Here is a 25,512-nt window from a genome sequence, read left to right as displayed (position 1 = left end):
ATGAGCGACCTCTTTTATATTACATTCCACACTACATGTAGTAATGTGAGTCACTGTTAATACTAAGATATCGAGTACTGCTGTTAAATTATAATTATCTTAACTTTTTAGATATAACATCACTCTGCTGCAAACCCCATGAATCCTTAGCTAAGTGTGCTACAGTATAAAAGTGACCGCATGAATGTAATTTTTTAACTAAGATCTGGTTGATTTAGTCATAACTGAATTCCTCAGTAAGGACAACGCAGTACTTTTCGTCTTGCTCTTTAGCTAAAGGAATGCATGATGAACAGGATCAGCAGATAAACTGATAATGACAAAATCAGCTGAAGTTCTGCTGTACACAAGGAAATAGATAACGAACAGCATGTAGCAGGTCTAAGATGTTACTTTCATGACTTTGCATGAACACAGAACATATTGCTTTGTTCTTCTGTCTATAATGAGTGCAGTATGTTTTGAGAATGTAGTTTATCTCATTAATTTGTGCCACTGTGTGAATACAGTCTCACAAATTAGATTTGCTGCTTCTGCAATAATTTATTTCTGTTCAAGTGGAAATATTGCACTGTTGATGTTTTTGCAAGATGAAGCATGTTTACAAAAATACTCATGCATTTTTTTTTGCTCCTAGTTCACACGTCACATGTTAATATTGTTAAATATTGTATTTGTGTGTGACAGATGTAGATAGAAATGTTTGGTTTTTAACTGATAATGTCAGGCTCATGTCAAGGCCTGTGTGGCTAATACATTTCATGTTCCTGCAAAAAAAAACCTCCTTTTATCTGCAGGATACAGCCCGCTTATGTGTATCCTGCCATTTTCTCTTTACACTCAGTAGCATTTGTGTTCTTTTTGTGATTAAAGCTGACATTGCTGACAAAAACAGATGTCTAGATTTACAGACCTGATGCAAACATACAGAGTCAAAGTGGTTCAGATGAGAATCCCAGTTGTGGTTTTGTTTTCTCTGTATTTAAGTGTTTGTCCTTCAGGCACTTGATTTTTTGTAGTTATCTGGAAAGGTTAAATATCAGCCAGAGATGACAAAACGAAGATGGAGAGTGGTTGTTTAAAGGTAGAGAATAATCTAAAGTCAACTTCAGAATTTGGCAATGACAGCAGGTCAATCATTAATATTAACAACTCAGCTTCCTCAATGAAGAGTAATATTCTAACTTGTGAATTCAAAGAAATTCAAGGTCATGTATGATGTAAATTAAGCCATTTACTAAGACATGGTCACCATATCGGTTTCAATTCAGACGACTTCGTCAGTCTTTGTCATGTACATGATCATGTGCCATAATGAGGAAACTTCATTTCAAAGCTTAAATGGGTCAAGTCGACTCACAACATAACAGCATTAGAGAAGGAGTTTTGCGCAATGACCCATTATAGTTATTGTTGTATGTGGTGATCATGAGATGAGTCACACTTCCGATTATGTTGTTGACCCATGAGTGTGTACTCATAACTTCCCAGCAATTGAGGTCCAGTGTTATAAGGAAATGCATCACAGTCAATGGCGTTCTGTGTCACGTGTGCATCAGGAATCCCATGCGTTTTTACGGACAAAATTTCAAAACGTTTCCATGACTTTTTAAGGACCCATAGAGTGTTTCTTACAGAATTAGAGTTTATATTGTGCAACAGGCGGGTGACAACAGCAAACCAGTTTTCTTTTAAATGCATGTGTTCCTATGTATCATTATGTGTTCCCTCTCTATATTCAGAGGTTTTTGCAGGTCCCTGAATGCAGCGCAGGCAATACTCTCAATGAATTATTTTTTTCCCTCAGGAACAGTTTGTGACTTTCTTGGGTGTTGATCAGAGCTCAACAGATTAGATAGATGGATCAGAGGAGCAGCTGCTGCCATTGAATGCAAACTTTTAAACGAAGCTGAATAAATGGTTAATTTTCACTTTTAATGACATTCCTGGTGCTCCATTCGTGCCAAGAGTCCTCTTAGCGTTCTGAGAGTGAGATGCACTGAATACCCAAACTGTATATATATTTCAACAGCAGACCTAATGTACAGTCCACCTTCAAAAATAGAAAATCAGTTAGTGGCAGGCAGATGTTTTAATTGTGGACTGCTACCACAGATAAATAAATGTGGGTTAAACCCTGTAAATTCTGTGCAAACATAATCTCCGCTTGCTGGCATACATGAATGGAGAGACAGAACCACTGGAGAAAGTTAAGAAATGTACGTGAGGGTAAACAAAACGTTTGTCGCATATGAGAGCTACGTTACGTTGAACGCTACAGAAGAAAAATTTGCCATCATGTTAAAATCTGTCGGAGGTCATCCGCGCAAGATTACTGTTGCAGTTTAATTACACATAACAAACTTTCTGTGATTTTTCTGAAACTTACAATGATTTTGACTCATTCCATTGATTTTCCAGGCCTCCCATAAGTGTTTACACCTGATTCTAATGTAAATCATTTGTTCAGGGTTTCAGTGTCAATGTTCGAACTAGGTTAAGCTTTTGGTTGAGTAAGAGTTAAGGTTAGGAATGCAGTGGAAAGGATTAAGGTTAGGTTGAGGAATGAAAGAATGAATGCAGTCAGTAAAAGTCCTCTCATATGTTGTAAAGTGGCTTTCACAAGAACTGCAGCCATGCACTCTAAAACCCATTATTTCTAATGGCCTGTGCTGCTCATGGACCAATATCCCCTGTTCAAAGGAAAGAGTGGATCCAGTGCTGCATCCATCTCAGTGTCCTCGTGCCCAAAGTTAATCCTACTACATTCTACTTTCACACAAAATAATACACTGTCAAGAAGACATAGGAAAGGAATGAGCGAGAGGAAATGGAGGCAGAATAATCAGAACCAAAGAAGAATTTTTGTATGTTGAAAAACACTCTCCTTGTAGTATCTTGTACCAGTTGTGTGTAAAGAATTAAAATGGAGATAACCCACCTTTATTCAGTTGCACTGAATGCTAGTGAGATAACATTGCTTTTCTTCTGACTTCTAGATTAGTGGTGATTGAGTTCAGGAGAAGTGTGTCCTTTTCTAAAGACAATAATGATAAACATATCATTGCTGCTGTTGTGTGAAAGCCTTGCGGGTCAAATTTTGTTTTCTCACAGAAATTAAAGGCTCCTTTGTGGGTTTGAAAAATTCTCAGACATGACTTTAAAAACTATTGAATAAGTAAAAAGAATTGCACCGTCATCAGTGTTGAGATAGACCTCATGTGTGCTTGTTTGATTTTTGTCACATCTTAAATCTTATTTTTAAAAGGATAGTTCACTCCAAAAAAAAAAAACCAAAACATATTTTTCTTCTTACCTGTAGCGTCTACTTTGTTTTGGTGTGAGTTACCCTGTGTTATCGGTTATTAGAGATAGAGATATCTGCATGGGATTCCCACACATTCCCGTGATTAAAACATCTGCTGCCATGCATTGATTTTATGTTGTTGGAGCTGTTTAGTAGGAGTGCTGTTGTAATTTATTATACATTTTCTAAATTTTATGTATACGTTTTTTACACAGTTCAGTTTTATGCTACACTCTCTGAGTGCGGTGCATACTCTGGGCACAGACGGAGCAGCATAATGTCAGTGCAATGCAAGTGAAACTTAAACATTAATTACACTGGGTGACTCAAACACCAACAAAAAATGAACAACAAAAAAACAACACAACTCATGAAGAGTTCTACTTGCGCTGTATTCAAGGACCCGCAAAAAATTTCTGAAATTAGAGAGGGGACACACAATGCGAAAAAAAGGGACGTACACAAAGAAAAAAAAACAGGGAGTTTGCTGTCCTTGACTGAGCTGTAATATTAGCTTGCTAATTGGTGCTGGGTGAGTTAGCAGTGCATGCACCCTTTCTTCTGTGCATGGTACAGTTGGCGGGTGTAGTTTGGCAGAAAGAAAATAGTTCCTCCATAAAACTGCTCACAGCAAGGTTTATAGATTATCTTGAGTACCCACGTCATGACTTTGAAAAGAAGACATTGCTGATGAGTTTTTTAAATAATTATTTTTTTGGTGGTTTGAGCTCACTCACCAAAACAATCTGGATAGTACGTATTTTTGATTTCTAGGCTGCAATTTCCCTTTTAACTTCTCTCAAAACATTTGTGTTGTTTAAGAAGCTATATTTAATGTGTTACTTTTAACCAGCAGCTCTGCACAGACAGAGGAGCACACCCTGATTCACCGGCCACCAGTGAGGTCATGTGGCAGTCATGTGACGCTGGCAAACGCTCAATGAGGAACACAAAATGAGAAAAACGGGAAGGAGGGGCAAAATTGCTCAGTCACAAAAACCTCTAAACCACCAACACACAGACGTGCACATGCGTACACATACATGCAAAGGCACTGACAAACGCACACTGAGAGCTCATTCTGCAAGTGGCCTATAAAATATGAATGATACCGTGCTATATTTTTATCAGCAAGCCTAAGGACATGTATGAACTGGAGCAGCAAAAATGTTGAGTTTCTTCAGCCACGGCACTCATTCTGTATGTTGGGCATGGAGGTTAAGCTTCAGATGCATGTCTGTATCATGTGTCTGTCATTGTTTGTGGTCCTTACATACATTTGCATTTACAGCAATGTGTGTGTGCATGGATTTTTAATCATTTCAATGTTTCCGTTGTGTAATAACAGAAAGAGAAAGAGAGTGCATCCCTCAGTGTGTCTTGGGAGTTGCTGTCAGAACTTTGCATGCAGCTCTGAGAGTTAATTCACACAGCTGCCACACACACACACGCACACACACTTACAGAGAGAAAAAGAAAGTGAGGGAGGAAAAATCTACCTGCATAAGCTTAAGGCCTGATAGCAAGGAAACAGTTGCAGAGCTTGCAGAGTGCTGCCGTCTGCACTGTTGAAAAAGGCTTGCAGTCTCTCTCTGACTCCCTTTCTCGCACACACAGACACAGACACACACACACACACACGTTTAGTTAGACACATACCCTCATTCTGAGCCCACTCATACTCGTTAGAACATTTGAACACTAGCCCTTGTGTAGGAGTGCGCTTTTGGCACACTATGTGAGTGTGTGTGTGGTTATCAGAGTGCGAGAGAGCGAGACAACGGGAGGATGTACTTGAGACAAGTGTGAGAGAATGAGTTTGTGTGTTTTCGTATGTGAGGGGTAAAGTGCACATGTGAGTGTCTGCTGCACAGCAGAGAAATAAGGGTGCAAAAAAAAAAAAAAAAGACAGGAAAAGGAAGGCGAGAGCAAGAAACGGCCCCGTCTTCAGAAAGCGGTGACAGGTTGACAGGTCTGCTGAGACCCGCAGAAACAAACATATAGAGACAGAACGAGGGAAACAGAGAGGGAGAGAATCTGGGGAAGAGAGTAGGCTGAAAATATTGATATACTTGAGTATGGGGATGTTATGTTTTGTGATACTGTAATTCTCAAAAACACCATTGTTTTTTAATTAATAGGTTACATGCAAAGATTTGTGGCAAACTCCCATCGCTAGATTCTTTAGTATTATTATCCATATTCAGTTATTTGATTGTTTCACTTAAACATAACATACCCCTGGCGTAAATAAGGGCTGGGTAATATGGGCAAAAATGTATTGCCATAAAAATGTTCTTGTCATTTGATACCGATAACTACAATGATACATGTCAAAAAATTATATATTTTAAGTTTAAAGGTAGAATTTTGCTCCTGAGTGAAAGTGGAAGAAACGATACATCCAGTTGTGGTTTAAACTATTCTTTACTTGTAGAACATGAATGTACTGCAGATGGATTGCACTTTTATAGAGCTTTTCTAGTCTTCCGACCAATTGAAGCACTTTTCACACTACATGCGACATTCACCCATTCACACACTATTGGCAGAGGCTACCATACAGGGTGCCATCTGTTACTCAGTAAACAATCACACACGCTCACATACAGATGGTGCAGCATTGACAGCAATTTGGGGTGTGGTATTTTACCCTGGGACACTTTGACATGTTGACTAGATTAGCCGGGAATCTAATCAGCCATCTTCCGATTACTGAACAATCCACCCTACCTGTGAGCCATATCTACCTCACGACAAAAACTTGCATATCATACAGTTTTTGAGCATTTGTTATATTTCTGTTGAGGAAAATTATATAGAGATATTCATCGTTTTTCACTCAGCCCTAGCGTTAACATAAAACAACTGTTTGGATTGCAAGTTAACTTTCTTTTACTCAGATTTTATGCAAATACTGATGTGTTCTTTATACTATGACAGTTTTCCTAATTAAAATTACAAAAGCTCAAATCAATCAGAAGAGCGAAACCTCAAAAGATGATGAGATGCATAACGTGGCAAAATCCTTTGGTTGTTTTACCATTTAAAAGATAAAGGGAGGTTAGCACCATACGTCACCATACGGTGCTGTGTAGTGTTTCTGTGTTTCTGGAGTGGAGTTTTAAATGTCTGTGCTCATCATGTTCATGGGATAATATCAGTATATCCAAGTAAAATACAGAGTTTGCTTATCCTGTTTGAATGCGCTGCATGAAACAGACAAAGGAGGTAGTTTTTAAATCACATGAGGTAATACTAGTCTTTTGCGAATAGGGTTGTATAGGACTATACAAGTGGCACCTTGAGAAAGCAGGCCTACACAGTATTGTTCTGTTGCGTCCCAGAAGGCTCTTTTAGTTTTCTCTCTTCATTTAGCCATCATCTCGTGTCATTTCCTTCCCTATGTATTGTGGCAGCACACTTTGATCTGTGTGTTTCCCCATGAAAGTCAGCTGAAAGTTCAACCGAAAAATTCAAAGACAGGACATGAAAGAGAAGTACAGGATGTGAGAAAGAGAAAGCAACAGAGGGTCTGAGGACAGACTGTGAACGAAAGACACAGGGAGAGAAGTGACGAGGGTAGAGACGAGATGGGTAGAAATAGAGTGCATGTGTGGCTTTTCAGAACGGAAATAAAAAGATGCTTTATTGAGAGGGGAATGTCTGTGAAAAGGGGGTATCGTGTAATACTGTCTGTTCTCAAGCTTTGCGTGAGTCCCATTGCGGATCTGCACAATGCCACAGTTTATTTCTGTGAATCAGCAACGAAATAAAATAAACCTCCAGCTTTGCCCCCTGTAAAAGATCTCATTTTAAAACATATTTGGCTTGTCCCTAGATGATATTGAAGAGCCATTTTCAGAAAAAAAGAATGAAAAATGACAGCAATCACCCTGGTTATTGGTATATTTTTAGCTGACCCAGTAGTGGCTGTAAATTCAAGGTAATCCATGAAAGTTAAGAGTGAAAATCAACAGAGTGGGAGCTGTACAACCCTGCAAAACTTCAGATATGGAATCCTTGAGTAAATGAGGGCCCAAAATGAGCTCTGACATCTCTACAGGCACCTCTGGCAAAAAAAAAGAGGCACAAAGTTGAACACAGTTAAGACAGACACAAAATAAAATGTGCCATGTAACATTTACAAAACTTTTTAATAGCAAAGGGATGCACTGGGAGAAAAGAGACGAAACAGAAGCTGTTAAAAGGGCCTCAGTGTTTCTGCGACTCTGTTGGAATGAGAGGAGCGTTGAAAAGAGGGACTTGTCCTGGACACTGTCAGGAATGAAGGAGAGAAAGAAAGCATGTGTAGATAAAAGAGTGAGAGAGACATAGATGGACCTCGGCTGGTTGGAGAACAGAAGCTGGCGGAGCAGAGAGAGTGTGAAAGAGAGAGAGAGAAGGAAAGAGAGGGTGAATACCAGCTATTGTTGGAATGCCGTAGCAACACGCGGCAGAGAGGAAGGGGGAGGTGTGTGTGTGTGCGTGTGTGTGTGTGTGTGTGTGTGTGTGTTCGGGGGTCAGTGGGTTTTATGCTCTGTTCAAGTTGCTCCTTGTCAGAGATGCGTCGGGTTCTGTGTTGGCAACCTAGCGACAGTGGGCTTAAATTATTAGCTAGTCTGGACACAAGCCTAAAACAATCCAGCGCTGCATTTCAGACCAGTTTATCAACACCCAGAGAGCTCAGCTGGTAGAGTAAGACATCAGCACTGCCTGCGTTAGAGCTCCAGCTCACACCATTGTTAGAGCGCCAATGTGATCTCATCCCTACTTGTCTTATTTTGACCCTGGCGTTATTTTAATGAGGCTTGGGACAGCTTTTTGCATTGTATCTTGACATGGTAGGTCAGTAGATATTGATGATGCAGAAGGGGTTGGTGGAAAGTCACATGGAATGACTGGTGGTTAGGTTTGGGCAACAAAACTACTTGAGTAGGGAAAGAAAAGGTTGTAGTTGATGATACGATGACTGACAACAACTGAAGTGTTGAGCTACTGATGAGGCAAAATAATTCAATGCCGACTTTTAGTTTCACATGGGACACAAACACCAGTCTCCTGGGTCAAAGTTCTGTGTTTGTTTAACCCATCCAACTCTCCCCTCCCTCCCACCCACCCCAAGTCTTCTTTATACTGCATCATTTGTTCTGGACATCTAATAATGATGCACATGGGTTTAGTTGAAAGCCTAGGACGTCTCATACAAACGCTTAAGTATGTCAGTGATGACAGGGACACTACCCAGGCGGCAGATTTTGACGCAGTGGGAGTGAGAGCAAGATAGAAATGTATTTATTTACTGCTGAAATATGGATAACCGGACTAAGAAACTACGGCCATTCTAGCGCATCTGTGAGCCTGTAATTAGGCACGATGATGCTTTGAGCTAAATGCTAGTGTAAACATGATGTTAGCTTGCTTACAATGACCATAGTGATATGTTGATGTTTTGCAGGTAATGTTCAGTATCATATGCTAAAATGCGCTAATTAGCACTAAACACAGAGTACAGTTGAAGCTAATGGGAATGTGTGAAGACAGATTAAAGTTTTGACCTGATGATGCAACTAAACTAAAAGTTAAAAGTATACTATGTAGGAATTTTCTGTTAGTGTTTGTAAAAAGTATTGCCAGCGAAAATGAAAGACAACCCCAGACTGGCATTGTGCCTCACTTCATTTACAGTTTTTCAGCGTTGTGTAGACCATTTTTATATCTATGTCCTTAAAATGAAGAACATCCCGAAAATAGCAAGATAAAAAGAAATTAGACATTATCCTGCCTAGTATACCTTTAAAAAAATGTTGCCTCCTAAGCCAAAAATGTCAACCTCCTGGTGGCGCTAGAGGGAAAATCAGGGGATCACTGAAGTCATTCTGATTCATCCTCTTGAAACTATGTGTATGTCTGATCAAAATGTCTTTCATTTCATCCAATAGATGTGAAAATATTACAGATATTACAGTCTGGACCAAAGTATTGCCCCGATTGACCAGTCTGCTGACTTTGCCATCACTGGTGCTCTATCATTGGTGTAGCTTAGAAAGTGTCATGCTCTGTCATCCATATGATTGTTGTCCAAATCTGATTCTACATACAGTATGTTGTACTCTGTTGCATTGAAAAAGTTTTTATGTTGAATGTATGAATAAATGCTTCTGTTAGTCTGATTCATCCTAACAATCCAACTTTGTTTCCTTTGTTGTTCCAGGATCCTGCTGGCATCTTTGAGCTGGTTGAGCTGGTGGGAAATGGCACCTATGGGCAGGTGTACAAGGTAAGATATGCACATAAACAGACTCTGATGCACATTTGTCTGTCTTTGCAAAAGCGCGTTCCCCTCTCTTATCAGCGTTCTCTCCTATATGGAATAAAGAACAGAAATGTGCACTGTGAGTGAAGAAAACAGAGAAGACAGGAGATAAAAGCAGCGCAGCACAAGCTTGAGAGAAATGGAGCGCATGTAAGAGAGAGTTAAATGCAGAGAGAAGACGCTGAAACTGGGGCACATTAAAGTGCTTTTAAGAGAGTTTCCCATACTCCTTTTTCTTCACTTTCTCTCTCTTTCCCTGCTGTATTTGCATCACTCTCTAAACCTGTACAAAGGATTTATATTTTCTTTACTAGATTACAAGGACATACGTTTTGTTTCAATATTGGATGGGGAACATATGAAAAAGGGTGTTGGAGGTCCAGCATCTAATAATGGATTTCTTGGTAATTTTTTTATGCACTATTTTGTACTTGTACAGATGCACATGTTCTAAATATGGCTTGTGTCCTCCCTGAAGTCTACACCTATTCCAGATGAGGTATTTCAGTGAGTTTCTCTGTGACACAGGAAGTGCTGTGCTCAGTTGGTGTGACGTTGTGACATCACTGTGGTTTGAGGGTTTCGCTGTCAGCTGGACTCAGCTAGACTTAGCTATTTCCCTGCTGCCATTTAAACACTATCTCTCCCTCCATGTCACTGTCCCAACTTCCTCTTCCCTCCATGATGGCCCGCCGTCCTCTGGTCCTCGCTTCCTTTTCCTGATTCTGCTGTTTCATCCTGACACTCTGCAGGATGTGGCACCAGCCTGTGACACTTTGTTTATTAACCCCCGAAGCTGGGACAAACATGTGTTTGCTCAAATACGTGAAGGTGTGGACATGTGAAGGCCCCTGTGAGCACATGTATTTTTTGTATGTTAAAATGCGTGTAATGGAGCGGAGAGTCAAGGTCAGGTGGTGATGGAGAGGAGCTGTTCTTCCAGCTGATTGGACCTGATAAAAGGTCAGGCAGAGGTCGGACATACTTCTTCACGCCTCTAGAAATAATCTGACATCCTCACGTGTGTGTATGTGTGTCTGTGTGTGTGAAGGGACAGAAGGATGAAAAAACACAAAAGGAATGGAGAACAGGAGAGTTATGTGTATCCATCTATTGCTGACTCTGCTGTCTTGGTGAAAGTCACGGCTCATTTGCTGGCTGACATTCAGCCAGTCTGTTCCTATACATTACCGAGCCACAGAGCGCCTATGGCAACAGCACCGGCCTGTTGGGTTTGCAGCCTGTACAGCTGATCCACAGGGGTTTGTGATCGGGTGTCACACAGTGTGTAATAGTCAATGGAGTCTATACCGAGAATGATTCTGTTGCTGCTTTTGGTTCAAAAGATCCAAATGTGACTCATCTATGAAATGTAGGTGATTTAAGGGATGACAAGGGGAGACACTTTGTGTGTTAACCTGCCATCCCTCTCCAACCCTGGAGTCTGGACCCCAGATGTCATCTTACAGGACCTACACCTATGGCTGATAAATCTTTTAGAATGATTCAAGTTGGATAGAGCATTTATATTTTAACTGGTGCAGCATCTGTAGCGCCGGTTTAGTGACCAGGAAACTCACAGACAAAAGTCATGCCTTGAAGAGGCACTTTGCTAATTATTTAACCAGCTTTGTATCAAAACAATGCAGTATGTGTAGATGAACTGTGGTAAACCTCCCTTCACCTAACCAGTGCCTAGATATCCCTCCTCCCCCCACGGCAAAACTTTGCCAAATGATGTCAAATACGTCATCCGGTTTGGCTGGCTGTTGGAGCCGTCACTTGCAATAAAGGCCTTACTCCGGCATTTGCGTATTGGCCGCCAACCATGCTGCCACCACTGACACAAAGAGTGTACAGCTGATCAAGAGACTCACCCCTCCCTCCCCCAAATTCAGACTAAATCTGACCAAATGGTACAATTAAGCGATCAATATTATGTCAGAAATCAATTTTATGTCACTTCACTGACTTTCTCTTCTAATGTATTTTCTGACACATATTTTAATGACAGATTTAGCTGCAATAAGGAGAGACAGTGAACAGGAAGAGGGAAGGAAGTGGGTGCAATACAGTTTTCTTCACAGTGAAAACAGGCTGAAAAAAACAGATCAAATGACAAAACTGAGCAAATTAAATATGAACTAATGATCAACAAATGATCAACATATTAACAAAGATTCTCTTCCTGCGTTGCATAACCACCCCCTAAAATGTTTTCAGTAATAAGTTTGGCTTACTGTTTAACTGTAATATGAGTGACGGCTGGCCGCAATTTTTTCACACGGTCCATTCCACATTACATCGCACACCAGCGGGAGCATTTATTGGTCTTATCAGGTGCATAAAATTCTGGTAGCTGTAGGTAGCTTTCTATTTCTTGAGCAAAGGCATCCTTTTTCTGTGTTTTCTCTGATCATGTGGCACCAATTTCAAAAGTATTTGTACCTTTTTACCAAATGAATGGCTTAGTTTTATGTGAGGAACCTCGTTATATTGGTGAAATACTTCAATACATGATAACTTCATACATAATCATATTATGTAATGCTACTCAGCTACTGAGTCTGAGAGGCTATCCTTCCAACATTAAAAATGAACAGATCGCCGACTGCTTATGAAGTTTGAAATGCATAGAATTTAGGTAAGCTTTGTAAAGTGAAAAGTTTGTTTTATTTAGCACATTGCCTGTTTTTTGCTCGACTATTTATCCTCAAATTTTCCTTTAGATGCCCAATATAGTAAACCTTTAGGCCAGAAACCTCATTAAAAATGTATTGCACATTCAAAGCAAAGTTCATGTAAACCGGAAAATGAATATCTGAAAATAAATTGAGCAGTTACTATTTTGATTCATTAGATTTGCCACTTTTTTGTCTGATGGGAAACCAAATAGCTTTGGTTTTTGGGCCGTGTGAACAAAACAATGTAATTTTTACTGTTTTCTGCCATATTATAAACCACATGTTTATATGAGAAAGTAATAATAAGATTAAGTATGAAAAGACTAATTGGAAATAATTGTGCCAAAGGCAGAAAATATGCTAAAAATGCTTTGTAATGCTTCAAATATTTCTCCTCTCGTGCTGTAGACGTGTCATCTGGAAAATATTGGATTCATACATACAGATAAGGGGCAGAGTCACTTGAGTAAAAATGCCATCTATTTAAAATTCCTCATGCGGTTGAGGCAAACTGCGTGCATGAAGAGGATCAACTTCTTGTGAGCAGGTGAATCTCAGAGTCACTGAGATGATAAATTGACCTTCAGCCTGGTGCGTATTAGTGAACTGGAATTGCTCCCGCTCTCTGAACCATTTTTAGACACCTGTTATATCAGAAAAATGACACATAGAAATGCCATACTGTAGATAGCTTTGGACTGTAGTATCTGCAGTCTGGATCAATGAATGCTTGTCTGTGTGCTGTGGAGGTGGACTTTGAATTTTTTCAGATGTAAAGATTAGAGTCAGGCAGGCTGTAAACACGATTTTATTCCTCGTTTTGATTCCAAAAATACATTCAATTGGCCAATTGCTCAGTGGCCAGGGGCCAGTTTTGCTCTAATGTATCTGCAATCATAGACTGCAAGTTAACAAGTTGTGCCTTGATATTTTCCTTCACACTAGTGTTTGCTGCAGCAGTTTTGAGAATTAAGAATCTTTAGGCAGCTCTGCTACCCAAGCAATCTTTATTATGTTCCTTGCTGAATCTTTGCAGAAATGTTTATTATTTAATACAATTGTCCTAACTACAAAATTGCAGCTTTTCATTTCACTGAAAATGAATAATTCATATATGCAGATAGACCAATTCATGCTACACTTGGGCTTATTGAAAGTTTAAGAAGTCTGCAAATGAAGTGAAAAATGCATCAGGTGGAAGCTAAAAACAAGCCAAATTTCCTGAGCAGCTTCCTGAGCAACAGAAATATGACTTGAAAGCATCACACAGGAGCAGTGTGTAGGATGCAGTGGCCCTTAGCAGTGAGGACTGCAGGTTTCAACCGGCTGAAACTTTTCCCATATGCAAAGTGTGAACTCCTGTTTAAAATTCATTTAGTGTTCATTGTTCAGAGGTATTTTACCATAAGCCAAATTATTAGCAGAGGTCTCTTCCTCTCCAAACCAAATGGACCAGGTGATTAAAACTTGTAAAAACACTGAGTAAAGCAGTTTCATGTTTAAGATCTGTTTCTCTGATGCTGTTTGGCTTGCTTACTACGATGGCCGATGCAAAAACGGAAATGGCCCTACCTGCAGTCAATGTTTGGTTTCTCTCTTCTGGGCTACTATAGAAACATGGCTGTGCAACATGGCGGACTCTGTGAGTGAGGACCCGCTCTCTAGGTAGCCATAAACAGCTCATTCTAAGTAAGTGACACAACACGACTCTTGTTTTTCAGGTTATTGTACACTAAAGAAAACTTGCATATTATATACCCTTTTTGCCAACATCTCCTCCTAAATTCTACACACTGGACCTTTCGTGAAAAACATTCATTTTTTAAAACCATTTCTCAGATCAGATACACCAGTATTTTCGCTGTGGCAAAAAAACGACTATAAAACCAGTCTTTCTGCATTCTGCTGCAGTAGTTTTTACTTGCTGTACTATGTGTAATGAAGCTAGAGATACTGTATGTAGGTTCATGTGTACCCATGCATGCACCCTTTTGTGTGTGTGATAGTACTGGCCAGCACTGTGTTTTATGTTATTGGTGTTAGAGGGCCGGTAATGTGCCATGTTGCTGCAGTTGTGTGTGTCTGGGAGAGAGAGATAACGGGTTTTATCAACAATTCCATTACCCCATCTAGTTAAATGATACAGATCTGCTCCACACTGCTCTTTCCTCTCTCTCCATCTCTTCTCTCCTCTCACTCACACACACCCAACATCTCATCTCAATTAAAAACAATATCTTGAAAAGTTGTTCCAGGTTGTTGTTTTTGTTGCATTTCGCCTGTCAGTAAAAAATAGTTTGGTGCTGAGAGCCGTGATAGACGACTGGCCGCAGCGAAATGACAATTTTAGCTCCCTTTCTCATCTTACATCTCCGTGGTGGTTCTTTTTCCTTGTTTTCCCTCCTCTGTCTAATCATCCCCTTCATCCCTCGCTTCAGCACACTTCTTTTATCAATATGTAATCACGTTTTTCTTCTTGTTTCCCCTGTTTTTTTGGGTTGAAACTTCCCTGGTGAGCTTTACTTAAGGGAGCAGCCTGTGCCTACAGTATGTGTATATATAGCTTCTACTGGCTGCTCTAAAAGGGCCATAAATAGAGAACACGGGTATGCTGAATAATTAAACACATTCTCTCTCCACTTCTCTGCCTCTCCGTCATCCTCTCTCTTTTCTGTTTCCTCAGCTCCCTCCGTCTCTCCATCTCCCCTTGTCCGCTCCCTCATTGGTATTTCCTTCCTATATTTTTGCCACGTCTCTCTCCTTCGCTCTCTCCCTCCCCTACTCTCTCTTTTTTTATTTTATCATGCTTCTGTTTCTTTTCTGTCTCACCCTTCTCTTTCTGATGCTTGTGAATATTTGATGGGGCTTATGGGAATTGCAGTTCTCAGAATTGAGGAAGCCTCACACAGTGCCACGGCAGAGGGCGGGAACTAGGACCTTTCTTAGCCACTGATTGGCGAACTCATTCCCTAACTGACTGACAGGACGACTTATTGACTGACAGACTTATTGATCAGCAAATTGATTGATCGCAGCTCCTTGTAGTTCCCGCAGGACAAGTCATTTTTCTCTGTGATGGATGCAAGGACAAGTTGAGAGGGCAACTAATCATATCTCGGTCATATGAACACAGCACAGACACATGAGGGATGACACATTCTGCCCATCGACTGTCTCCTCGGCTTTTGCGGCAACACAACATTTCCTGTGTTTCTGTGGGTTTCTGTGTGGGTTGTTTTCACATACTTTCTCACTGTGATTCTGCTGTCGCCATGCAGCGACATAGCAGGAGAGAGACGACAGGGGAAAAAAAGGAGGCAACCAATCTTTTTCTTTCTGATGACAGCACACATCCACTCTGCTCCTCCTCAGGCAAAGTGCTCCACACTCTTTAAATATTCACCAGTCACTCTGAGACACACACAAAGCGACGGTTGGGGACCTGGGCCGTATGGGCTTTTATATGCTCACCCACTGTGACAGCCGCTCTGTACAAAGAGCAGCTGTGTGCTTTCCATTTTACTGCATTGGTGTGTGTTTAAACCAATGTGTGCGAACAAGGGTTTAAAGGAGGAGCACGTTTGTGTTGACATGCGTTCATGTTGTGTGTGGTTGATGCAGGAGTGAGGGTGGTGTTTGTATGCAAGTCTTCCCATTGGTTTCTTTGAGGTCAGACAACTCAGGTGCAATAGGCTTTTCATGCACATCTTAATTTTGCTTCCATTACATGTCTTCTTTTAGACTAGTGAAAGGTAAATATACACCTAATATACATTTAGGTCTTTATTTGAGTTTAGTTTTTTGTTGTGAAAGTGGAGGCAAATGCACATATTTAATCAGATATGACCTCATTTGCATATTTAAACATCAAAATTGTAATACAAAAGAAAAAATGTTTTAATGTCAAGTCATCAGCTAGGAAAGTTTTATTGTGATAGTCATTAGTCAGAAATTTACACTGTCTAAAAATGTATAATTATTTTCAATACGATTTGTTTTGTAAAATTTCATACATTTTAAATAAGTTCAGATTTTATTCTGAATGTGTACACAAATGAGTGCATAATAAATTAGGTAATGGATGATCTGCATATTTAAAAATAAAATTCTAAAAAATAAACATCTTAATCCACAGGGGAAGTTTCACAATGATGTCATATGTTCAGTTTTTTGCCTTAGTCACTGATGGTGTCTCCCATTAAAATGAATGACCAGACATCAAAACAAAGGCGCATGCAGTTATGACCTCACACGTTCGCTGATGTCATGATAATCTTGTTGCCATGGTTATCCGGGGTCTCTGGATATAAACGAACGGACGGGATGCAGATTAGGATTATGACTCAGAGAAACGCTTTATCTTGTTAACCAATCACACCTGTCTCTTTCTGTCTCTCTGTCTCTCTTTATCGCTTTTACCTGCAGTGTCCCTGCTTGTTTTGCGCCCAGGCCATCCTCTCCTCCCTCCTCCTCCTCCTTCCTCCTTCCTCCTTCCTCCTCCTCTGCCCTCTTAAGAACCGCATAAAACTTCAAAGTTGTTTTTTATCTTCCTTATCTGCTGGAAGTCACGCTGCAAAGGACTGTGGGAGATTTTTTTTCTCCCCGCATGCCCGCCTCAGCTACACATGTGCCTGCGCACAAACACACACATATCCACACACCTCAGAGAAGCAGCATGAAGTGTGAAAGCCTGGCATAAGAGACGTCGCAAAAGGAAGATAGAATGACGTCATATCTGCCTCTTTGTTTGATGTTCTTAACTCCTCCAGCGAGTGTGTTTCTCAGCAGGATACGAGATCAAACAAGCAGGCATTATACAATGTGTATCTCTGTGAAAGTAGTCAGTGATCATAATAAAAATGGTAATGTGACAAATCAGAGGTTGACATAACATTTTGTACTATATTGTTATTTCTTGTGGTATTTCTTCCTCTGTACATAATAATTATTTAATTACAGTTTAACTTTTCCTTTTTTATTTAATCCTACCATTAATAATTCTGCATTTGTCACTCAGACTCTTTGTATCAGCATTTTCATTGATTGATGGTGAAGTGATTGACAGAGCTGACCAGTGAGAACAAGCCTTTTACTGTTACCTTTATTATAGTCCTATAATAAATGTGACCTTCATGAGGGTACATTCAACTGTATTATCATTTTGGTGGTGCTTTTGAACTGTATTGCATTATATGAAGATGTTTCTGTTTGACTATCCTCACTGACACAAATAGGGTGGACAAAATAAGAGAAACACCAGTCACTATAATGCAAGAGCACCACAAACTGCAGCCTCCAAAATGACCATACAGTTGAATTAACACTTTGGTGGACTTTAGGTTTATACTGTCGCTAGAATAAATGTTGCCATTGTGCATTTCTGCAAACCATGGATATGATTAATTTATACGTTTCATATGTAACGAATGTTAAAGCTATAAACTAATATTTGTTGTGGCTTTGGTGGGTATTTTTTTTGTTATGTATATGTTATCTGTTAAATATCAATATAATGATTTTTTTTAAATGCAACCATTGGGACTGGAGTATATGTTTTTTGGGGGGGATGGTCATTTATGTCATTTTGGAAGTCAGTGAAAACCATCGTACTCTGTTGATTAGGTATTAGAGAGCATTGCAAAAATCACTTGGTTATGGTTAGAAAAACGTAAAATGTGCAAATGTAACTTATCTGTCGTGTGCAGAGACATACCATACCAACATCTTATTCTGGCGACTGGGCTGCAAGTGCAAAATGTCTTTTTAATTAGAGATATAAAACTAACAACAATCTCACAAGTGTCGTATATTCGACTGAGATATTCTTGTAAACGGGGTCATGAATCTGAATGATGATCATAATTATTATATAGCAGCAGAGTAGATCACAGCACTTCACTTCTGCTGGACTGAGTCAGATACAGTCACAGTTACTTTATAGTGTATAAACATTCACCAGAATGCAGTAATCCCACTGTTGGCAACAACACCTCAGTGGTGCTTTGTGCACGAGGGGAGTACATTACTCATTTCTAGCCTCTCCGAGGAAACGTAGAGGCTATATATGCTCGCTGTATCAGTAAATTGCAGTTAGCTTGATAATGTAAATGAATAAAGAATGTAGTACTATATGGTAGCATTAGTGCTAATGGGGTTGTTGCCAGAAGGTCTCAGCTGGGAGTGTCTGCAAGCTGTAGGGCGCGGGTGTGGTTTGTGTTTATCTGTGTGTACAATAAGTGGATATTTTGCTGTATACAGTGCACGTCCCGGGTGTAGGGGCATTGTTGTTTACAGTTCGACAGCCTGTCATTGCCCCTCTCTATTGCTGTTTTTTTTTTTTTTTGTGTACACACACTGACTTACACACACTTCAGTCTCCCGTTATGAATGAACTGTGAACCATGACCAAGGTGGATGTTGCTTGTTACCGTGGGAACAGCAGATATGCTCGTTCCACCCTCATGCAGTGACACACACACACACTCACACCTGGCAGTGTTCATTAGCCTACATCCTCTCTCTATCTTCCCCAAGGCCACACGCCCCACTTACCCACAATGCACTCCTGCCACCCAGACCAGGGTCAATTAGCCATGCCTGATGTCAATAGCAATCTCTCAGTCTCTCTTTGTCTGTCTTTCTTTCTCTCTCTCTGCTGTATGTTTTCCAGTCAGATTCACCACTCTCTAATTGATTGTGTGCACTGTAAAGAGCTATTTAGCCAAGGTTTCTTCTCCCACAGTGTGAATTACTGCTCATCAATAGTGAAGTCAATAACCTATACCAGCTCCGACTCTCTATTATTCCCCATTCCCTCTGTAATGTGTTTGTTCACAGCCTTAAGCTCCTCATTTTTGTTCTCCATCACTGATCTCCTTCATCTGAGCAGCTTCTTTTTAGTCATGTTTTCTGTTTCTCCTCGCCCTCGCTCAGCTGTTTCTTTCTCCCTCTTCTTTTGCCTCCCTCACCTCTAGTCTGTACAGTAAATAATCCCGGCTGTTCGTTTGACCTCCAGAGCCGCCGGAGCGTGATGCTGATGTGCTGAACCTGCCGCTTTGCCTCTTCGCCGCAGCCCTCCTCCTCCCTCTCCCAACTCGCTTGTTCTTTCTTCCTCCAGTTGTGCGTCTGCTTGTTCTGCAGATGTCGTACAGCGTCAGGGGGGTGCGCTTGTGTCTTTCAGTCGTGACTGTGAAGAGGCAGTTTGATTTGAAATGAGAGATAAGTGGGTGAGTAGGCAGGTCAGTGGCTAACAGAGTGAATTAGTTGGTAAGTGCATTAGTGAGTTAACCTGAGTAAATGAGCCAGGGACCGACTGAGATAATGTTATTTTGGGGATCGTTGCTGTGATTGGGTAGTTTTCAAGGTTCTGTATGTAACTTTTTACCACTATTAACTCTCTGAAACCTGAGCAAATTGGCTTGATGTCTTTCAAAATCATGGAAAGAAGGCAATGTGAAAAAAATTACCCAAAAAGTATCAATAAATTGTTAAAAAGCACAAAAAAATGACCTAAAATTAGTTTTAACCCCCCCCCATAAAAACAGTAAAAAAAAACAAACAAGCAAGGAAATGACCTGAAAGAGCTGTAAAAAAAAAATCAAATAATTTTGTAACATATTTTTAAATATGTAATTATGATCATTGTGAATTTATTTTCTGGGATTTGGTCCAGTGGGATGCCTCGGCCCATTGACTGACCTTTTATGTAACAAACTCAGTGCATAATGAATGGAAAAATCCTAAGGATATGTGCCATTACGTGTGTCCAGAGTGTCTTGTCTCACAAACAGCTGCTCATACCGCTGTTCACGGCCTCAGAGAGAGGTGTCACTAATCAAAATGATTTTCCTGAAAGTTTCGTCCTTTACCAGTTTTAGAGGTGTCACAGCTTCTCAGATGGATTTCAACAACATCAAACTGCAAAAGCACCGTTAATGTGTCTGTTTATATGTAAGTTTGAGTCAATCTGGGTCAGCATCAAATGGCGACCATAAATAAGCTCTGGTCACACACATGTCCATCCAGCGTGTAGTTATCCTGTTAGGGTTGATTTATTTCCATCACATCAGCGGATGTGTAATTATAAGGACAAGTTTTTACCATTTCCTGATGTAATGCACAAATGCATGCACAGGCCCACAGATCCTCTTTACATATATAACATCAAACTAAACCATACTTGCAGGTGCATGATGATGCAGCTTTGTGTATGCGCCCTGTCGCTTCTTTTTCAAGCATCATCACACCACCACAGGGAGTGACAGATGTGCTTTGTGATCAAACGTGTGCCTGTTTGCAAAATTCTGGTTCCCTTATTTAAACTGTTTTGTGTTGTGATTACTTAGCACTGCGCCAAATCCTTTCCCTGACCCCAGATTAGTCTGTTTCTCGTGCAATTGTGTGTCCACCAGCTTGTTAATTAGCTTGTTGTACTGCGAGCGGGCAGGTTAATGAACGGCTACATTTCAGCCTGCCGATAGATTATTGTTTCAATAGGCTTTAGCAGATAACACCAGTTCATTCAGAGTGGAATCAACACTCTGAATGCTGCCTGTCGTGAAATTCAGCGTCTCCTTCCTGCAAACCACCACCTCAACCGTCAATAAAAGCCCCCTGGTCTATTCTCCAGATCATTGCTCTCATCTCTCTTCCTCTCATCTTTCCTCTTTCTTTCTTTCATCACCTCCGCCTCTCTCTCTTTACAACCTCCTTCTCACACAAACTGCTTGTTTCTTCCCCCTTCACCAACTCTCGTTATATCGCCTCTCCTTTTAAATCTCGCACTGTCTCAATCCGTCTCTTTCCTCTCTTGCTTCCCCGTGTGTGAGTGTGAGCAGCCTCAGGGTACTTCTATATTTCCCGGGCAGTGCAGTGGTAGATTGGAATTGAGGCCTTTGTCACTTTTATTTACTGCCTCGCTGATTCCACAACAGCGTGTGCGTGCACTCGTCAGGGTGTGTGTGTGTAAGCACGTGTGAATGCGGAATGATTGCAGGTGTTTGAACTGCAATGAGGTGTGTCTCATAGTATTGCCCCCTTATTTCTTTGGATTTTTTCGAGCAGAACTGCGCTTGTATCGTTTGTTAGCTGGAAGTAGCTTTAATTCTGCATCGCAACTCTGGCGCTTGCTGAGCATGCTGGGATTGTAAGGCTACAGACTAGAATCAGCGGGTGTTGATACAAGACTGAAACACCGCTTGTCTGAAATCCTTCAACCCTGACACAGCTAAACTACAGTTTGGTGTATGTGACAGTAGGCCCGCCTGTCAGAGTGAGAGACAGACAGAAAGAAAAATGTATAGATTGAAAGCCCAGGGGCACATCCCATAACCCACTTTTCCCCATAGGATACTGTTACCATGCCAACAGGACAGGCGCCAGGGGAGCATGCTTAGATGCCTTTCAGTCAATTCTTGCCTGATGTTTGTGTATGTTTGTGTCTGCATGGATTACCATGACGGCAGATTAGGATTATGGTGTGACCCATTTCCTTTTTACAAAGAGCTGGCAACATAATCTGGCAATCTGTTCCTAGTTTGGTGTGTGTGTGTGTGTGTGTGTGTGTGTGTGTGTGTGTGTGTGTGTGTGTGTGTGTGTGTGTGTGTGTGTGTGTGTGTGTGTGCATGTAGTGTGTGTCTTTGCTTTTGTCTTCATTTTTTATAAGCAAGAGACAAATACAGACTGATGTAGGTTGTAGGACAGGATGCTTGCTGTCTTTGACAAAAATTTCATTTTTTACTTGTATATTTATAACTTATTTCTTGCGAAATCTAGATGGAAAGTTAAAGGTCCATATTAATGCTAAATCAAACAGGATGAACAATTTTTGACTTGGTCCAGTATGAAGTAAGAGTCCGCCAGTCACAGCAGTGAAAGAGGTTGCAATGTAATCCCTATGGGCAATTGTGCCCCATCAATTTCCATCCATTAAAAGTTCTTGATTTTGCCAGTAACAAATCATTTTGTTTCAATAAGTGTCTGACAACATTTTGGAAAAGATTCTGAAGAGAAATAAAATGTTTTTCCTCACCGTTCATTGGTTTGTTTGTTATTATGACCAAGTCTCACTTGAGGAGAAGCCTCGTGGGAGGTGACTTGTTGCAGGAAAACAAGTTAAACATTTATAAAAGTTTGAGAAAGGAGTGCTGGTAGGAGTGTGTTGTGCTGGAGTACAGAAAGCGTAGTTTAGTGTTATCTAAAAAAAATTCAGTGGCTGAATATTTAGCTGATTTCATAAATGTGAAAAAGTCCACCAGATTTAAGCACAAGACTTTTCCTTCGAGCGAGACTTGGTGACATACACTAGCAAATAAACCAGATCAAGCAAAATGTCAGGAAGGACATTTTATTTCTCTGTAGGGTCTTTTCCATATGTAGACACATTCATTAACAATCTGAGTCTGTCGGTGGCAAAAAAAAGCACTTTTACTGGATGTTAATTGATGTTGCATGATTGCCCGTGGGGATTGAATAGCAGCCTGTTTTGCCTCTGTGGCTGCAGCACTCCTAATCTATACTGGACCAATCTCAAAAATAACTATCGCCATTAGATACTTGGACACAAAAACATGGGAAAACAGGGTCTAGGTCTAAAAATACAGAAGTTTCCCTTTAAGCGAGCCAAGTTTAAAACAATCTACAGTAGATGACAAATAATAAGCAAACATGGCTCTGGGAAAAGGATCGCTTTGCTTGTATAAAGGCTCCTTTTTTGGCAGCCAACTTTAAAATATCAGATGCTGCAGCTGCCTTAAACACACTAACAGGTAGAGCAAGGTTTCTTTTACACAAGCAAGAAATATTTTGTCATGTGGTCCACCCAGATTCATGCCATGTGTTATTGTCAGTTAAGTTAGATGACAGTCTGATAGCCACAGTTATTGAATATGTGGCAGAAAAGTGCAGGAAGTTTGGAAAAGCCTTTAAAAAACCCTTAAAACTTGAACAGTCTGCCATAATGAGCATCATAATTAAGTTTCTGAAAGGTGCTTAGTGAAATGGATTTAAAGCAATGGCTTTCCTGAAAGTCTGAAATCAATCTTAATATGGTAGCCTTTAAATATTGTCCCCAGTAATGAGATTTGTAGTTAATGGGCTAAAACATGCAGAACCACCAGCGTAGGTGTTTAAATTTTGGTTGATGTAAAGAATAGGCTTCAAATCAAACAAGGATCTATTTTTAAATCTGGAAGCTCACTCACTCGGCCATTTTGAAGTCAAATTTGGATGATTTCCTCTGACCTTGCAGCTTGGCCACACAGTAAGCACACACTGAGGACAGATGCACTGTGAAATACAGCTCTCTCTCTCTTTCTATCTGAAGTACTCTTTGGCTCATCTCCTCCCTCATTTCTCAATCACCCCCCCACCCCCACCCCCCCCCCACAGCTTTCCTCACCCTACTTCCAAATAACAACTCTCCCACATCAGGATAATAGTCTCTTATTCCCTGTCTTCTCCCTCTCTTTGTATGTGTGCGTACGTTTGTGTGTTTAAGTGTCGTGCCCACTGTACTCTGGCCAGCCAAGACTGTTGCTAGGCTACGACAGGAAGTGTCCTGCATAGTAAATGTGTCCGGGTGGGGATGGAGGGTGGGGGGTGGGGGTCTGTGTAATTGACTTGGCAAGGGCACGGGCGCGCACACAACAAACAAAATACACACACGCTGTAGAAGCATTTCTTACTCGCAACATACACACACTCAGACGCTTTGGGTGTCATGATATCCAGCATCAGGTTGTTTTAAGGCAGCAGGTTGGTCTCGCCTAACTGAAGCTGCAAGCTGAGAATGATGAAGAGATGCTTTCCTCTGCAGCCTGTGGCGCTCGCCTGTGTGTGTGTGTGTGTGTGTGTGTGTGTGTGTGTGTGTGTGTGTGTGTGTGTGTGTGTGTGTGTGTGTGTGTGTGTGTGTGTGTGTGTGTGTGTGTGTGTGTGTGTGTTTATTCCCCTCAACATCCGTCTCCATATAGCAGCAGCAAAATCGTAAAAGAAGAATCATTACACACACAACCTCCTCTTCTTCATCTGAAGGTGCACACACACAGTCCAGTGCTTACCTGCAAGCACTTTACTGGTGTTTTACTTTCACTTGGCAGGTGCAATTAATCATAATTATATGTTGATGATAATTACTGGAATAGGCGTACTTTGTGTCAGTCTGATGCCTCCCTCATGGTGCACGCGGATGGGGACAGATGAGATGAGATATGACACTGCGCCGTAACATCGGACCTAAATCTGTTATGCATCTCTACGTTTCATTACAGTATGAGCTTACATAGACAAAATGATGATTGGTCTCTGAATCTAAATTACAGCTGCATTACTCCTCAGTGACAGCTCCGATTAGTGTGTATTTACTTTTCTAGCTTGGGTGCTGTGCAATAAAGAATTCAAAATACATACGAATGATATGCTTGTGTTCACAGATAAGTTGACTGATGAAAAATTAAACCATAGAAACTGTGATAAGTGATTCCTCAATAAGTTGAAAAACTTTTGGTTTTGGCAAGTTCTTAGACAATACATGCATCGTTTAAATGCACAGTACATTTGGACATTTTATACAAAAAAAATCACCACATATTTTGATAATGAATGTATAACTTTGGTCGTTTTTCAAATAAAATGCCAAAAGCTACAGACTTCCAGCCTCGTAAGGGACTTTCTGCTTTTCTTCATCTTATGTAGTAATGAATATGTTAAAATTTTGGTTTGGGAATGATAGTTTGCCACAACAAGCAATGTAAATACTTGTTATTTTCAGCTCTAGTTAGATGAATAAAGATCAGCAGTTGCAGCTATACCTTGCACTTTGTATCAGTACAGTGTGGGTAGTAGTAAATCTCTCTGCTCAATTCCCAGTATAAATCAGACGAATGTGGAAAATGCATCTAAAAAGCCCATTTCTCACCTAAAATTTCATCAGAAATATATTTCAGTGCACTGTTTGGCTGTATTAAGAGAACTTGTGAATAGGAATTGGGCACCGATGTTTTCTGTATCGTAAAAATGCAGGCTGAAAGATTCAGATCATATTGTATGTTACCTATTTCTCGCAGAAGCATATTTAAGTGTACTTTTTAACTAATTTAAGATCGTTTGTTACCAACAGGTCATTATATTGTTTCCTGTGTCAAAATGGACAAGCTTGCCATATGTGTTTAATGGTTTCGGTGTGGCGCAGTGCATTCTGGTATATTGTA

The 25,512-nt window shown here is 40.5% G+C and overlaps 1 protein-coding gene across 19 annotated transcripts in view; it reads left to right on the top strand.

Annotated features, from left to right (window-relative positions):
* The window catches only part of tnika (TRAF2 and NCK interacting kinase a), an 81,723-nt gene that overhangs the window by 7,794 nt on the left and 48,417 nt on the right, over positions 1 to 25,512 (top strand). For all 19 annotated transcript variants that reach the window (XM_088087500.1, XM_088087507.1, XM_088087506.1 and 16 more), the window contains exon 2: positions 9,522 to 9,587. In XM_088087500.1, the coding sequence (XP_087943626.1) occupies positions 9,522 to 9,587 (66 nt within the window). The remainder of the gene's footprint in view (positions 1 to 9,521; positions 9,588 to 25,512) is intronic.

Source organism: Plectropomus leopardus, chromosome 14, assembly GCF_026936395.1.
Source record: "Plectropomus leopardus strain MGB_pleo_1.0 chromosome 14, ASM2693639v1, whole genome shotgun sequence".
In the NCBI taxonomy this organism is placed as follows: domain Eukaryota; kingdom Metazoa; phylum Chordata; class Actinopteri; order Perciformes; family Serranidae; genus Plectropomus; species Plectropomus leopardus.
Note: the sequence above shows the minus strand (reverse complement) of the source record. Positions and strands in the feature narration are given on the sequence as shown.